This window comes from Acinonyx jubatus, chromosome B1 (genome assembly GCF_027475565.1).
Source record: "Acinonyx jubatus isolate Ajub_Pintada_27869175 chromosome B1, VMU_Ajub_asm_v1.0, whole genome shotgun sequence".
In the NCBI taxonomy this organism is placed as follows: domain Eukaryota; kingdom Metazoa; phylum Chordata; class Mammalia; order Carnivora; family Felidae; genus Acinonyx; species Acinonyx jubatus.
In genome coordinates, this window is record NC_069382.1 from 189,479,895 (window position 1) to 189,497,284 (window position 17,390).

A 17,390-nucleotide genomic window follows, 5' to 3' on the forward strand; every position below is an offset into this window, starting at 1 on the left:
ATTATAATTTTCAATTTCTGAAAATTATAGTACAGAAAGTACACTATTTCAATGTTGAACAGTCCTGTTCCATACTTTTGGGTGGGACTATAGTTCGGCCAATAGTTCAGGTCAGAGTAGAGTGTCACTGACTCAGAATCATTATAAACTGTTAATAGCATCATAATTTGTTTACTTAAACTTATACAAATCCCATTGTTTCTATTTAAGCATTAGACTATCAAAACTGTTCCCTCTGGCTAGGTTTTTTTTTAAGTATTTTATATTTAAAAATGGATTTTTTTTCTGTGATTATAGATTTCTGAAAAGTTCTAGAAAACAAGAGCCTTATACTTTTTGGTGAAAGCATTCGAGAGATTTGTTTTGTGTTTCAGCCAGCTGTTCTGTGGAGTTTCCAGAAATAGACATGTGCTGTAGGCTCAGGGTACAAAACCATGGGAGTTCCTAGCATCTTCCCCATTCCTGCCTCAGGCCCAAAATAAACATTAATTTCATCAGTTTCCTACATTTTATTTGGTTTATACTTTGTCTTGTTATAGTACTGTCTCAGAAGGTACTATTTCAGAAATCTAATGTGGTTGCAACTGCTACTATGTGATGATTTGATATATATTTAAATAAGATTTTGTATTCTTTTGTAAAGCAGTGATCGAGTCATTTCACTGTTTACTCTCTTGGCTTCCTCAGTACAGAATGGAATCGTCTTCTCAGCATCTGAAGTCAAAATTAATAAACTTGATTCAGTGCAGTTTTTAGTGAAATGACAGTTTACAGTCCCTTCATAACTTCTATGTTCTCTCAGTTTTATATCTTGCAGAGCATCCATTTTTTGAAGAAGGCATCATTATCGTTATATATAGACAGTCTATGTACATATATATATAGAGAGAGAGACAGTCAATAATTTTTTAAACTTTTCATTTAAAATGTCAAATTTATATATATATATATATTACACTACTTAAAATAGCCCCTCTTCCCCAAATTCTAAACTCTCAGTGTCATAATCATTGACTATTGCTCTTTGAAGGGAAATGTTTGAAAGGCTCGTAAACATAACAGATGGGGGAATTAGGACTATTTTACCCTTACTCTAGGAAGATAGAGAAACACTACCCAGATGTCTGCTTGGTGATCAGCACCTTTTTCCTGGTTAATTATTAAACATTTTCATCTACAAAGTCTGAATCTGTGCACATTGTATATTTGCACTATATTACTTAATATATCACTTTTATTTATCTTTAGGTCTACAGTGAATATAGAGCCAGCCTTGCTTTTGACCTTGTTAGCAGCCGACAGAAAAATGTGAGCATTATAACAGAGACATAGTCTGAAATTAACAGTGGTTTAATTTAGCATGGAATATTGGTTAAGGGAAAGGTCCATAAATTTCAACTTCCTCTTAATCTCTGTTCTCTACACTGTGTTTAGTAAAATAATAATAGTCCTTAATATTAAACAGGGTATGATTTCTGTAGTATTGTAATAGTTATACAACTTTGGATTTAAAACTTCTTATGAACATTTAGATAATGTTCACAGTATTTTACTCAGTTACTCAATAATAGGTGCCGGCTTCTGTTTTTGTGCATAGTCTTGCCTGTTGAGAACATTTGCTGTTGATGAGTGGAAGCGAACCTTTTAAATGCCGTAATCCTTCTCTGTTTTCTCTGTCCAGGCGTATACTGATTACAGTGACTCTGTGGCACGGAGGATGGGGTTCATTCCTCTCCCACTAGCTGTTTTAGTAAGTTCATACTTTTTTCCCTTTTTTTGTGATGAGAGAGCCATCATTACAGAATACTAATAAGTGGATTATCATTAAGTTTATTTCAGAAGGACATGATATAAAATGGGAAGGAAATTTTAAGTTGTGGCATTATGTTTTTGGATTTTGAACTGTCCAGTAGATAATTTTAACAAACCATTTTATGTAATGGCTTTGCTAGCAATGGGAGTACTCATTTTTACTTACTCATTTGGCAAAGATTTTTCTTTTTGAATGGAGATGCCTAGTGGTAGGCATTGGCATGGCCACTGTAGCATGTATTAGCGGAAGTATAAGAAGTCGATCCAACGTTTCTAAAAGGCAGTTTAACAGTATAATGCTTTGATGCAGCAATTCCAGTTCTAGGAATCTATCCTAAGAAAGTAGTTATAAAAGGCACATGATGGTTTATAGGCAAGATTATGCATTGCAGTGGCACTTATAGTAGTAAAATTTTGGAAAGAAATGAAATAGGTTCAATAAATTATGGTATGCTCAAATGAAGAAGTAGTCTTTATCCATTATAGTCATTACTTTTTAAAATTTTTCCAAAGTCCTTACAATGAAAATTTTTACTGTTATGCCCAGAAAATATCATATATATATATTTTTTTCTTTTTTTTAAGTAATAGCACTGAAATGTATTAGATCAATCCAAGATAATGTCACCAACCTTGAATAATTTAATGAATTGCTCAGAACAGCCTTGTAGAAAGTTACTAGCCACATCGGGCTGTAATAATATTAATTAAGAAGATTTTCTGGCTAAACCTGTATTTGATTATATTCCTTGTTGGCTACCTAGTCTCACATCAAAACAAATGCAACCATCTTTTTGCCAAAGGACATCTAGAATTCTCCTGTAGATGCAAAGTGTCATGGAAGTCAACTAAGAGATGTAAAAAGAGATGTAAGTGATACCAACTGTATTTTAGACCAGTTTGCCTGACCTTTTTTTAGAGGAAGGGAGATTGATAAATTTAATGTTATGTATATTTCATTGTAACTCTCCAGACAGCCACATCCCAAATGTTTTCAATTCTGTTAGTAACTTGTTTATTATATAATAATATAGTTTTATTTTGTTTGGGAAGAGAAACTCCTAGAATTTTGGAAAAACAGGATATTTTAAAGAGTAAAATTCTTTATAAGAGATTGATAAAATACTAAATTTTTCTACATGTGTTTCCTACAACTGGAATCATGATACATGTAGTATAAGGATAAACCTAGGTTGCCTGACTGATTTTTTTTTTTTCTTTTAAGGATTGGTTAAGTGATTGGATTTAAATGTGGCCCTTCTTTGCAAATAATAATTGACTATCTAATAACTTATTTGCCAGAAAACTCTATTCATAATTAATATAGATTTTTTTAATTTAGTATTTTTAAATTTTTCTCCAGCCTTTATTTTATTCCTTAAATGAGTTTTTATGATTGTTATACCGAAAGATTTAAGTTTAACTAATAATTGATCAATGAAATGCTTAGGGGGTTATTTTCAGACGGGGTTATGCTGTTATGCAGGAATCCAGAGGGTTTTCTCCTCCAGTGCTTTTCTCACAGAGCTCCAGAGTGAGCCAGTAGCTTTGGCAGATAGCTAGGAGCCTTGAGGAATATTCCAGGGCCTCAGCAATCCCACACATTCTTTAACTGAGGCCCACGAGTGACAAAATTTCTCTCTAAATGCTACCTTATGTCCTAAAATGCATTTGTGTCCAGGAGAAGTAAAAGAAATTATTTATTAAGGTCTTTTTTTTTTTTTGCAAGTAAATTTCTTTATTTATAGTAACTGCTTTTGAAGTCTCATTTAGGCATTGTGCGGCTTCATGCATATTATTTTTTTAATATGAAATTTTTTGTTAAATTGGTTTCCACACAACACCCAGTGCTCATCCCAACAGGTGCCCTCCTCCGTGCCCATCACCCACCCTCCCCTCCCTCCCACACCCCATCAACGCTCAGCTTGTTCTCAGTTTTTAAGAGTCTCTTATGGTTTGCCTCCCTCCCTTTTTTTTTCCCTTCCCCTCCCCCATGGGTTTCTGTTAAGTTTCTCAGGATCCACATAAGAGTGAAAACATATGGTATCTGTCTTTCACTGTATGACTTATTTCACTTAGCATAATACCCTCCAGTTCCATCCACGTTGCTACAAAAGGCCATAGTTCATTCTTTCTCATTGCCACGTAGTATTCCATTGTGTATATGAACCACAATTTCTTTATCCATTCATCAGCTGATGGACATTGAGGCTCTTTCCCTAATTTGGCTATTGTTGAAAGTGCTGCTATAAACATTGGGGTACGAGTGCCCCTATGCATCAGCACTCCTGTATCCCTTGGGTAAATTCCTAGCAGTGCTATTGCTGGGTCATCGGGTAGATCTATCTTTAATTTTTTGAGGAACCTCCACAGCGTTTTCCAGGGTGGCTGCACCAGTCTGCATTCCCACCAACAGTGCAAGAGGGTTCCCATTTCTCCGCATCCCCGCCAGCACCTATAGTCTCCTGATTTGTTCATTTTAGCCACTCTGACTGGCATGAGGTGATATCTCACTGTGGTTTTGATTTGTATTTCCCTGATGAGCGACGTTGAGCATCTTTTCGTGTGCCTGTTGGCCATCTGGATGTCTTCTTTAGAGAAGTGTCTATTCATGTTTTCTGCCCATTTCTTCACTGGATTATTTGTTTTTCGGGTGTGGAGTTTGGTGAGTTCTTTATAGATTTTGGATACTAGCCCTTTGATATGTCATTTGCAAATATCTTTTCCCATTCTGTCGGTTGCCTTTTAGTGTTGTTGATTGTTCCCTTTGCTGTGCAGAAGCTTTTTATCTTCATGAGGTCCCAATAGTTCACTTTTGCTTTTAATGCCCTTGCCTTTGGGATGTGTCAAGTAAGAAATTGCTGCGGCTGAGGTCAGAGAGGTTTTTTCCTGCTTTCTCCTCTAGGGTTTTGATGGTTTCCTGTTTCACATTCAGGTCCTTTTTCCATTTTGAGGGTTTTTTTTTGTGAATGGTGAAAGAAAGTGGTCTAGTTTCATCATTCTGCATGTTGCTGTCCAGTTCTCCCAGCACCATTTGTTAAAGAGACTGTCTTTTTTCCATTGGATATTCTTTCCTGCTTTGTCAAAGATTAGTTGGCCATACTTTTGTGGGTCCAGTTCTGGAGTCTCTATTCTATTCCATTGGTCTATGTGTCTGTTTTTGTGCCAATACCATGCTGTCTTGATGATTACAGCTTTGTAGTAGAGGCTAAAGTCTGGGATTGTGATAATATCACAATGGGGAAAAACTGAGAGCTTTCCCCTAAGATCAGGAACATGACAGGGATGTCCACTCTCACCACTGTTGTTTAACATAGTGTTGGAAGTTCTAGCATCAGAAATCAGACAACAAAAGGAAATCAAAGGCATCAAAATTGGCAAAGATGAAGTCAAGCTTTCACTTTTTGCAGATGACATACATGGAAAACCCGATACTCCACACCAAAAGTCTGCTAGAACTGTTATGTGAATTCAGCAAAGTCGCAGGATACAAAATCAATGTACAGAAATCAGTTGCATTCTTATACACTAACAATGAAGCAACAGAAAGACAAAGAAACTGATCCCATTCACAGTTGCACCAAGAAGCATAAAATACCTAGGAATAAACCTAACCGAACATGTAAAAGATCTGTATGCTGAAAACTATAGAAAGCTTATGAAGGAAATTGAAAAAGATGTGAAGAAATAGAAAAACATTCCATGCTCATGGACTGGAAGAATAAATATTGTTCAAATGTCAATACTGCCGAAAGCTATCTACACATTCAATGCAATCCCAATCACAATTGCACCAGCATTCTTCTTGAAGCTAGAACAAGTAATCCTAAAATTTGTATGGAACCACAAAAGACCCCAAACAGACAAAGTAATATTATGTTAAGGTCTTATGGAAATTAAACTTTAGACCTATGTATCTTAAAATTACCTAAGAATATATTAAATAAAAATGAAATTACTTAAGCCTTGAAGGGGGCAGATGGCTTGCCTTCCATATTCATGAGTCAAATCCTAGAGCCGTCTTAACTTGCATCCCAAGTGTGTGTCCAGGGGTCGTCTCCCCGTCACAGCCTGCATGAGAGATGGAGACTTCCATATCCGTTTTCTCCTAAGGGACCTTCACTGGGCATACTACAGTCCCTTCTGTCTGCACCCAGCTGTTGTTTTACTGAAAGCATTTGTAAATAGTGTTTAAACTGTGTCTTAGGATACTTAAGACGCTCTAGTAGACTTGATTTGATGATAACTTCACATTGTGGATATCAGTTATTTTCCCTGACTTTTCCATTTCCACGCAGCAGTCCCCCTAGACCCTGATATGCGGGTACATTATGAAGCCTAACCTGGAATGTGTAAATATTTTTTGGTGACAGATCCCACCAGATTCATTCTACACATTTCCAAGGACAGTGCTGTTCAGCCTATATTTCTCTGAGATAAGGAAGAAAATATGTGTTTAACCATAACTATCCAAAAGAGATAGAAAACGTCCATCCTTTATAATTAATTTTGTAATACTATTCAGGTTTTTTTTGGTAACAGTACAAAACTCCTAAGGCTCCCTTTTCTCTCTCCTCCCTGTAGGTCCCTTTGGGTTCCTAAAAAGAGTCCATGAAAGACAAAGCAAGAACAAGGGAAATGCCCACCAAGTGGTTCTAGCTCTGGTCGGGGGGATACATGCAGTAGGATGAACCCATTTGTATTTCCCAGAGTGACTTTTCATTTAAGGATCAGCTGATTTGCATCTCTGTGAGGTACAACTAAATGTGTCACTCATGAACCTGGATGTAGTGCCCGACTTGACACTCACCAGCAGCTGAATGTGGCATCTTAGGTTTGCCTGAACAGACCCAAATCAGCCGCAGGAGTTGTCACAGGCAGCCAGATTGTATAGGAATTGTCAAAGCTGGAACGACATACTTGGTTCAGACAGGGGCCACAGGGGTGCACCTAAAGTGTTAAAATCAGCGTGAACAGGTCTTTAAATATTAACTAATAACTCTGTGATTTGTGTGTTTTGTGTGTGTGTGTGTGTTGTTTTGGTTTGTTTCTCACTAGCTCATCAGAGTCGTCACAAGCTCCATTAAAGTGCAAGGAATCCTGTCGTATGCCTGCGTCATACTCTTCTATTTTGGGTAAGATTAACTGTTCTGGAACATGTTTTTTGGTTATACAGTAAAGTACAAATACAGGATGTAATGGACAGTAATATCAACCACCTCACACTGTAGCCATTCTCACTGTCCCGGGGTCCCCTTAGCAGCACCTGCCTCCAGGTGTGTCCGTGACTTGCTGAGTGAGACTCAGTTAAATGTGCTGCTATTCGGTACTAGTATGAACAGCACTTTAGATTTTATTTTAATCTTTAGCGAAAGGAGTCCGTTAAAGCTCTTTCTGCTTAGGATTTCAGTTGTACCCGTATTTCCTCTTACGATAAAATCTGCCATCACAGTCAGACATTCTCCTGCGTTTAAAAACACCTTTAACTCCGTTAATCCCTGGGGCTCCCCGCACCGTGGCTTTGCTCAGGTTCTAGGAGGCGGATGCCTCCGCGTGGTTGTCAGGCCTCTGTCCCCGCATTGTCCCAAGCCGTATCGTCAGCACCTTGATTCGTGGCTTTGCTCTGACACGAGGCACGTAAGAAACTGCGTTGAGGCGAGGGGTCCGGGGTCTGGATTTCCCCTCAGGTCCTGCCCCTTCTTCATACTGCAGGGACTGACTCCCAGAGTCTGAAGCTCAGGGGACCACACACCTCTCTCAGTTTTTTGACATTAAAACCCTGAGCTCCTCCTCTGGTCCAGATGCTCACACAGCCCTCCAGAGTTCTTGGCATTGTGCCTCATCCTCGAGTGGTGTTGCTGTCATTGCTCCCATGTTTGTTTAACAGAATATTCTTGTATTTTTCTTGTGACACAACCCAGGAAGTGAAGCATGTGTGCACTACACCTAAAAACCTTCGTTTAGTGACTGTTGTGTGTGCGTAATTCACCAAAGTGGACGCGCTTCAATCCAAATGACTGAAAAGTCACGACCTTCCCCCATGTTCCCCCCCCATCTTGTCACTGTTCCCCCCGATAGCCCAGAGAGGCATACCTGCTCACTGATCTTTCCCCTCGACTGATGTGTCCTGATTCGCCTTGGATCAGGGTAGTGCCCGGATGACCCTCTCCTCCTCCAAAATCTTTCCCAAACCACCTTGTCCGTGAAGCCTTCTTTATTCCTTAACTCCACCAAGCCCAGGACTCTCCCTTGAGTACAGACCAGTCAGAATTCAGTTGACCCTCCTAGCACACAGTGCTCTGTCCCCACCCCCACCCCCCCCAGTTTCAGCCTCTTTCCCTCCAGGCTTGCTATGGCCAAGCTGCAGAGGGAAGGCTCGCAGCCTCTGCCCTCCTCATCTGGGCAGCACGCCTCAGTCAGAGCCCTCTAGGCGCCAGGTACTGGTCCTGGGGTGGGACCAGTGCCCTGCCTTCATGGCACTGAAACTCTAGTGGAAAAATAGCAACCAGGAAAGCAAACCACCGTAAGACGACAGTTGGTGGTCGGCATCAGGAAGTACGAAAGAGCAGCGTGAGGAGATGCGGAATGAGGGACACGGCTGCCTGTGAGCAGGCGGGGGCCTCCCTGGTGAGCTGGTGTTTTTCAGTGGAGACCAGACAGAGGGAAAGAGAGCCGGAGTGAGGGAGAGAGCCGTGCAGGTGCCCGGGAGGATGGCAGACTCACAGAGGGGACGCGGGACAAGTCTAACAGGAGCAGCGGCCGGGAGTGTGGCGGTCCCGACAGGGCACTGAGCGGGGGGACCCGGCAGCCCCACTGGGCTTCCAGCTGAGGGAGGGACCCCGAAGGCTGCCAAGCAGAAGAGCGTGCCATACCCGGCTGCCACGTGGGGAATGGGCTGGAGCGTGCGTGGCAGGAGAAGCAGACCTTAGGCCCAAGGTGACCGTGGCTGCTGCCACTGAGGTGGTCGCGGCGGAGTGGTAATGATTTGTCCGCTGGCGTGTGTTTGTTTTGACAGTGGAGCCAGACAGGACTTGCCGAGCGGTGATGGGACGTGAGGTGTAAGGGAATAAAAGGAATCCGATGTGATTCCAGAGTTTGGGGCCCAGCAGTCAGGGTAGTAGAATTACTGTGACAAGGGAGCCTGTAAGAGATACACGGGGGTGTGATTTTGTTTTGTTTTCTTTTGTTTTTTTGGAGGGTTGGATCGGAATCAAGAATTCTGGCTTGGCTTTAGTAGGTTTGGAATCCGGTTAGACTTCCCCAAGGCAGTGTCAGGGAAGCGATGGAAGGTAGGAGTAAGGAGTTCCCGGCAAAGTTGGGCCTGGGGCTGAGCCGGGGGGTGTTCTGCACGTGTAAGTCCTCGGGGCCAAGGATCTGTGTGAGGCCCTCCCTCGTGGTGGCATTCTGAGCTCCTGGACTGGAGAGGCTGGGGACGGTGAAGGAAACCTGTCTGCCCCTTGCTCTGACCTCCTGCCAGGCCCCTTCTTGGCGTCACCCCCACTGACTTGCCCCTTCCTGTCATTGCCACGACCTCCCCTCAGCCATAAGAGACGGCAGCCGCCTCTTCACTCGCTGGCAGTGACGTCTGTGCTTCTTTGTCGTTTGAAGAACGTCACGTGAGCACATATCAGCGCGAAGAGCAGTTTTTCAGATTTTTTTTGTCAGATTTGTATCAAGTACCTGAAAATGCCATGCACATTTTTTGGCCCAGAAATTCCACTTCAATAATTATAGCTATCTAGGAATTTATCTTAAGGAAATACAGATTTCACCTATGTTTTCCTAATTAGAAACTTTTAAATAGAAACAAAATACTGGAAATAATCCAAATATCCAAAAGTTAAGGGCTTTTGGGGGCTTTGTTATATGATAACCTAAACAGTGATATTTTAAGGCCATTAAAATAATGTCACTGAGGAACATTAACTGGTAGGGAAAATATTCATAATAATAATAATGATATTATTGTTATGTAAAACAACACCAGCATCTAATGAAATAACATTGGTTGACATTTCGGTGTGCCAAGTACTGTTCTGAGCACTTAACTAGAATCATCTCTTACTACTGGGTAAGAAACTCACTCAGGTCCACACGGGTTCTAAGCAGCGCATCAGGTTTGAACTCAAGCGCTTGATGCCCAGAATCAGCTCAGCCTCCAACTCCATCCGCTTGTGCCTTGTAAAATAGGCCCAATTTCTGAACAGTGGGAAGGTACAAATTAGTATAAAGTCATAGCAAACACTACCAGGACATAATCTACCAAATGTCCCAGTGAGTAGCACTGGGGTATGGGATTTTAAGTTCTTTTTGGTTCATCTATCTGTATTTACTACACGTACTGGTTTTGCATAAGAGAGTAAATGCTAAATAACTCGGGACCAGGTAAAACTTGTAAGTGGTACAATTTTTCTCTTGTACTGAGGACTAAGGAATTTACCAAGAGTTTTCCCTTATGGGAAAACAGCCTCAGGAATTCGGGCTTTCACGGGAACCTCGTCCACCCCAGATGCGAGCCTCCGACCCCCAGGCCACGCTCCTACCCAGGCCCCACACCTCCTCGGCAGCTGTGGCGGGATATGGCGTTTGTGGTCATGGAGATGAATTCCAGCTGTGGTTGTTTCTTTCTTTCTGGTTCCAGGTTGATCTCCCTGAAAGTCCTTAATAGCATCGTGCTGTTGGGGAAGTCATGTCAGTATGTGAAGGAGGCCAAAATGGAAGAAAAGTTGTTCAATCCTCCTCCGGCCAGCACATCAGGCAAACCACCCCATAAGTCACAGAACAAATGTAAACCCTCTCAAGGTACGTTCTGTTCCTTTCATCACTGTGTGAATCGTTTTCTACAGAGTTAATGGTCTGAATTCTCCCTAGTGAAGAAATCCCTATTCAGTTGATGTTTGACATTGCTTTCAAGACTTGATTTCACTTTGCTGAGTTGTCTTCAATGTTTCTATTTTAGATCTCATCGCGGATACACCCCCATGCCGTGCTCTGAGTTTTTCCATGTGTTCATCATTCAGTAGATGATTTTTGAGCACCTGGTACATGACAGGCTCAGGGGATACATTGGTGGGGAAGACAGAACTGGTTCTGACTGGGAGACAGAGAGAGCCAAGGGGCGGTAGTGCTACAGAGAAAACTCCAGCGGGTCCACCAAGGGGAGTGTGAGCGGGAGTCAGGAGCTTCCCCAGCCAAGGAGACAGAGCCTTCCCGGGCTCAGTGCCAGCAGCCGGTGCGTGTGAGGGCCCGGGGCAGGAACCTGCCGGGCGTGTGGAGGGACAGCAAAGGCCAGGTGGCTGGAGTGGACCCCTGCCATGGGTGAGGGACTGGAGAAGGCATCGGAGAGGCCACCCTGCTGCCTGTTGTGAAGAGCGTGGCTTTTACTGTGGGGAAGGGGCCGTTCCAGGGTTTGGAGCAGAGGAGGGACGTGATCCAGCTGTGAGCTTTGTGGAAAGTAGACTCGGGAAGAGTGAGCCCAGAGGCGGAGGTCAGCAGGGAGACTGCTTGGCTCAGAGCCGGGGTGAGTGGTGTGAGCCAGGAAAGCTGGCCAGATTCTGGAAAGGTCTGGAAGAACACAGGATTTGCTGATGAGTTTTACAGTGTGGGAGAGAAGTGGAGGATTCCAGGGCTGCTGGCCTGGAATGTTTGGAGGAAGAAGCGGGGCCCTGCCGTCAGATTTGTCATTAGATGGCAGTTCCCGGTTCTCGTGGTACCTGTTCATAGGACTTTGCGTTCATTGACTTATCTTTAAATATCTTTAAATATACTGAGCCACCGTGTGTGGGTGATATGGGATCCTGGAGATACACAGGTAAATAAATCGTGCCGCAGGGCCTCACAGACAGAGGAGATGGTAAAAGTGGATAATCCAGACACGTGAGCGGGTTGGAGACAGGTGTGGAAGGGACAGGACGGGGTCCCTTCCTGGAGGTGGTGAAGCCTGGGCTGAGTTTCGAAGGATGAGAAGTGGCCCCAGGCGAAGATGGGTGGAGAGGGCACTTCAGAAACCTGCCGGCCTGAGCCGAGTCTAGAAGCCTGAAAAGCAGCCAGGAACTAGCAGCTCAGTATTCCGGGTACGACGTTTGCTGTGGGAAGGGGCCAAGTCCAGGCTGAACGGAGTGCCGTGCTCATGCGTGCTTTCTAGGGAGCCAGGAGGAAAGTGAAATCTTGTCCAACAACCGGAAAATAATGTTTGTCATAACAGAGAGCATGTAAATACTCTTCGTAACACGGGATTGCGTGTGTTTCGACCGGGTCAGTCATAGTGGCCAACACGCATTCTGTCCCGCTAGGCACCTTCCGCACATTGACAGATGAGTGTCGGTCATGCAGTCGGGAGTCCAGTCTGATGGGGGACGCAGGAGGTGAAACCTTTAAGTGCACACCTCAGTTCGAGGCCATTGGCTCCAGAGCCACGTACTAAGAAGTGCATTTGGGACGAGAGTGTGAGTGTCCATGTAGGGTGTTTTTGGAGATCAGGAGACCACAGGCCAGACAGACACTGTTGAGGAAGGTGTTGTAAGTCAGGTGGCTCAGGTTCAATTCAAGGATGAAAAGAGGGGCAGCTCTCAAAACAAGCGTCATGTTCGTCATGCTCTTAAAGAAGCAAAGGACAGCAGTGGGGGTGGGGGCAGCAGGGAGGGCAAGAAAATAGACTCCGTGTTCACGGTCGATCGTGGCGGTGGTTTGTACAGATGTATGCGTGTGTCCACACCCATCAGATTATTCATCTTAAGTATGTTCAGCTCACGTGCTGTCATTCTTACCTTGATGAAGCTGCTCTCCTAAGGACTGAATGTGTGATGCAGAGATCGGTGGCTGCAGGCCCTGCCCGAGCCGTCCCGCAAGCCGGGTTCCAGGACTCCTGTGACCCAGAGTACACATTTGGGTCTCGTCGGTCGGTCTGTTTCTCCCTGTTTTGGACTTCCCGCAGGTGAACTGCTGAGTCGAGCTAAATCTTACAGCACCTCATTTCACAAATTGCCCACTCTGTAATAAGAATTTACTTCTAATTGACAAGTGACAGGACTGTCTAATTTGAATTCTTCTTTGGGTCTTAATGGTGGCAAAATGTTTGATTTTTGTCCTGGGCAGGGGGGACAAAAAAAGGGCTGGTGCCGGTACCCAGGAGAGGTAGGATGTGTTAGAGTCGGCTTCTCCTTGACGTCTTGAGCGCAGGAGCCAGTGTTAACTGTTGAAGCAACAATCATATTAGGACCTGGTTATGCAGGGAGGGAGTTTGTTAGAGAGGAGTTCTGATACCAAAGTCAGGTGGTGGTATTATTTGTGTGATGCTATCCACATAATATCCCTCTGTGGAATTTTTTTTAATATGGAACTTATTGTCAAATTGATTTCCATACAACACCCAGTGCTCCTCCCAACAGGTGCCCTCCTCCGTGCCCATCACCCACTTTCCCTCCCCCCACCCCTCCATCAACCTTCAGTTTATTCTCAGTATTTAAGAGTCTCTTATGGTTTGCCTCCTTCCCTCTCTGTAACTTTTTTTTCCCCTCTTCTCCTCCCCGCCGGTCTTCTGTTGAGTTTCTCAGGATCCACATAATAGCCCTTCTGTAGAATTTTATTGAGCAAACAGAAATGGCATAGCCACTGAGTTTCATGATAAACCATGGCCGCTGACATGCCACATGCTATTCGGTTATCACTCGCTCTACCTAGAAGATGAATGGGGACACCTTTTCTCATTGCCACTCTGTTGGTATGCTTGTATTTATTATAAATTGAGGGGAAATCCTTTTCTAAACAACGGCATCTCTTTTTCCACAGAAGAAAACTTGTCTGCTTCGGTCACCAGCCAGCCTGTTCATCCGAAAGAAAACGTCATACCCTTACTTGTCACAAGCAGTTCTGATCAGTTTCTGACGACTCCAGATGGTGATGAGAAGGACATAACGCAGGAAAGCTCTGAATTAAAGCACAGATCCTCAAAGAAAGATTTGCTGGAGGTAGACAGGTTCACAATCTGTGGAAACCGAATCGACTGAGCTCTGCGGCCAAGTCCTGGGGCGGGAGACGCTCTGCTACTGGGCTGGACAGATGCAAAAACTGGCACTTAAATATTTATTTAAAAACTTAAATTATTAATGGAAAGCGAATCTTAATATCTTTCTTCCGGTGACGTGGTCTGGCTGAAGGTCAGGTCACAGAACAGCAGCGACCTCCAGCCTGGACTCTGGAACCTGACGGGTGAGGAGGAGCCCCCGGCTTGGCAGAGGGCAGTCACTTCCGGGCCTCACGGGGGCCACCTCCCAATCACTTTGCCGTATCCGTCCGCGCTTCCAGAACCTCGAATTCTCCCTCGAGGCCTCTTCCATACAAGGATACACCTGGAAAACTGTGAAGCTTCTGCCATGACATTACCTTTCCAGCTCATACTGTTTTCACAAACAGGTTTCAGACTTGACTTCATCTGCCAAAGCATTAAAAAAAAAAAAAAAAGATTAAAACTTAAGTCAAGATAAATGTTCTTACCACCAGAATAATCCTTGAAGATGTATCTGAATTAATCAGAATAAAAGGCTACCTAAAATAATTCATGGTGAATAGTAGCATTTTATAGGAAGAAACCCTAAGCCAGTTTGTTTATTTACAAAATATTCATTAATGAAAGTTATGCATCACAGAGAAAACGTTTCATGATTTTTCAGTTTACTCTTTAAAGCAAAATGTGAGCTGTGCGTTGTTCAGTTGCAATGGAGAGAATAGAAATACCCTTATGAAAAGGCACTTTTTATACTGAAAAAGCAGAGCAGTGTTAACTTTCATGTATAGTTAACCAGTTTCGCTTTAAAACTAATTGCTTCACAAATTGTTACAGTTAAAAGGATCGGATGTCGAGTGGGCTGCAGGATTGTCATTGTATAAAACCCGAAGGTTTTTAAGGTGTCCACTTGAACTGAGTTTTTAAAGTGACAGTTTTAAAGTAAATATTCTAAGCGGTTTGGGCAGCATCTTGCTTGGGCTTAAAAAACGCGTCAGTCTTTCTGACTGGAGTGTCCGTGGGTGTGCCCGAGCTGGGGGTGCCCATGGGCTCGGGGCCTGTGGGCCACTGTGTGGGGAGACCTTTGTGTCTGGACGCTGGGAACAGCAGCCAAAGGTGCTTCTTGGCTTTGTTTGAGATCAAGATTCCATTTCTGTTTAACTACTAGTTTGTGGCCTACAGCATAGGACAAGTTATTCCCCACCAGTTTTATCTCGAGGAACCTTTCTGCATTTTTATAAAAATTTTACAGCGTCTCATTTCAAAATGTCCAGATGTTCTACTGTTCACTATCATTTCCTTTGATGTTTTCATTTTGAAGTTCAGCTGTTGTGCTGATATTTCAAGCATGTGACCTGCAGAAAGTAATTTTAGGGGATTTCTCTATTTCCTGGGCGAAATATAAAGCAAGCTTTAACATTTGACTTCTTCATGAGAAATATGGAAGTGGATTTTAATGTTTTGCATCAGCTAAGGAAATCTGAAGGTTAATGTTCACATAGGGTAGAAAAGAAAGTCCTACTGAAATACTTCGGTGAAACCAGGATGTATTTTAAGTTAAAAATGAAAAGACTTTTGTATACGTTTCAATGAAGCCCCATTTTAGAATTATACTTTTTTTCTATCCCCTCTTCACCACCAAAAGGAACAGTGTCCATGTGAATGGAATAGTTTGGGGGGGAACTTTGCCAAATGTAGCCCTGATCCGTGCGAGAATATGATTTGGGTATATCCTTCCACTCAGCTTGAATTAGCCTGTTATTATTGTGCTGTCATTTTCGGAAGATTTCATTTCCTTTGCAGGATATATTGGGAGTTGGGAATGATGTTCATTTCTTCTGCTAAAATGGCATTCGATACTAATTTTATAAGTGCATCTTGTGTGAAACTCAATAAATTCAATTTTGTAATCTTTTTTAAAAAGGTCACTGAATTTATTTTAATAAGGTTTGTTGCTATATTTGCTGGCATAAATTTCCCACTCTGTAATAAGAATTTACTTCTAATTGACAAGTGACAGGACTGTCTAATTTGAATTCTTCTTTTGGTCTTAATGGTGGCAAAATGTTTGATTTTTATCCTGAAAAAAAAAAAAAAAGGATGGTACTTGATCATAGATTGTTTAATATCTCTCAGCCGATGAAGATACTTGCATTTTGCAGGTGTTTTGAATGTCACACAATGTGTTTTTCACATCTGGGAGTCAAGTTCAAGACAGTACTTCAGTTTGTTTTTTTTTAAATTAAGATACAACGTAGGTCACTCTAATGAGCTTTTCCTTTCGAACAGAAGTGGAACAACCAAGGGTCATTCAGGAGCTTGTCCAAATTTTCTTTGTGCCTTGCACCTCTGTCCTTTGGCTAGCATTTAGACCTCATACCCATTATCCATGTACTTGGAAGAAATGTCTTCTCATTAGATCCTCCAAAATGTTTCTGCTACCCCTGGTAACTCAGCAGAGGAGGCTATAGATTCACAAAATAATTTAAAATGACAACATTTTGATATGTTTCAGGTTCATTTATCTATTCTTTCAACAGAGATTTATCCACACCTTCTATGTGTCAGGGACTGTTCTAGATGCTGGGATCAGCCCTGAGCAAAGCTCTTGCTCTTCTAGGAAAGGGTGAGAGCAAACACGTCAGTGGAATAACGTCTGCTGGAGACACATGGCCTAGTGACCAGGGAGAGGATCTTTCAGGTTTATCTCAGGTCTAAAACAAATCTAGTTCGTTAACACTTCATGGCAGTCTGACTTGTTTTCCTATTGTATTCGTGTAAAGTAAGAGAATTATGTAGCGGTTTCACAGTACTTCTATAAAACAAGTAAGAAAATACTTTTTTTCTTTTTAATACTGAAGACTGCCAATTGTCCATCAGAATCTGTTCTGCTCCATGGACACAGAGTTACAGCTGGGCACATAGCTGGCGGCAGTTGGGGACTACAATCCCAAGTCCTTCTTGCTGTTACTTGGGGCCTAGTGGCGTTCTCACCAAGGGATGTAAGTCAAGGGATATGTGCCATTATGGACTCCCCTCCACCTTCTCTTCCCTTCCCACCGACTGGAACCCAGAGAAGGTGTGACTTTGCCCCAACCAAGCAGGTCAACACGGTGCCCACAGGACAGCAGAGCCACGGGAGGGACGGATTCCGGGCCCCTGAATGCCTCTGTGGAGCAGAGCCGCCTGTCCACTAGGAACACTCAGCTTAGACCGAGAAATAAATGCCTTTGTTCCTAAGCCACTGAATCCAGAAGGTCAATGTCACAGCCCAAATTAACACACTAAGCAATCTGGAAGGGTCTATTTAGAGATCTTTACACAAATGGAGTGAGGTCTAAGACCTCAAAAACACACACTTCTGAAAACACTCTGGATTCTCATATGTACTCTGTTGTTTGTAGGGAAAAGATAAAGATGACTACGTCCCCCTCATTCAGAGGTGGCTCTCCCAGCACCCTTGGCCATCTCGAACTCAACTTTAAATTTGCTCATCAATTGCGAAGTCCTGTTTGCTCATATACTCTACCGAACAGATATGCGTTGTCCCTTATCTCTCAGGAAACCGTGTACAGGA

At 43.0% G+C, this 17,390-nt stretch overlaps 1 protein-coding gene across 1 annotated transcript in view; it reads left to right on the plus strand.

The window, feature by feature from the left end:
• The window catches only part of TAPT1 (transmembrane anterior posterior transformation 1), a 68,932-nt gene extending 53,196 nt beyond the window's left edge, over positions 1–15,736 (plus strand). Inside the window, exons 10-14 of the mRNA XM_027041227.2 lie at positions 1,249–1,308; positions 1,682–1,750; positions 6,871–6,947; positions 10,454–10,614; positions 13,600–15,736. Of these exons, the coding sequence (XP_026897028.2) occupies positions 1,249–1,308; positions 1,682–1,750; positions 6,871–6,947; positions 10,454–10,614; positions 13,600–13,817 (585 nt within the window). The 3' untranslated portion in view covers positions 13,818–15,736. The remainder of the gene's footprint in view (positions 1–1,248; positions 1,309–1,681; positions 1,751–6,870; positions 6,948–10,453; positions 10,615–13,599) is intronic.
• Positions 15,737–17,390: the final 1,654 nt, after the last annotated feature.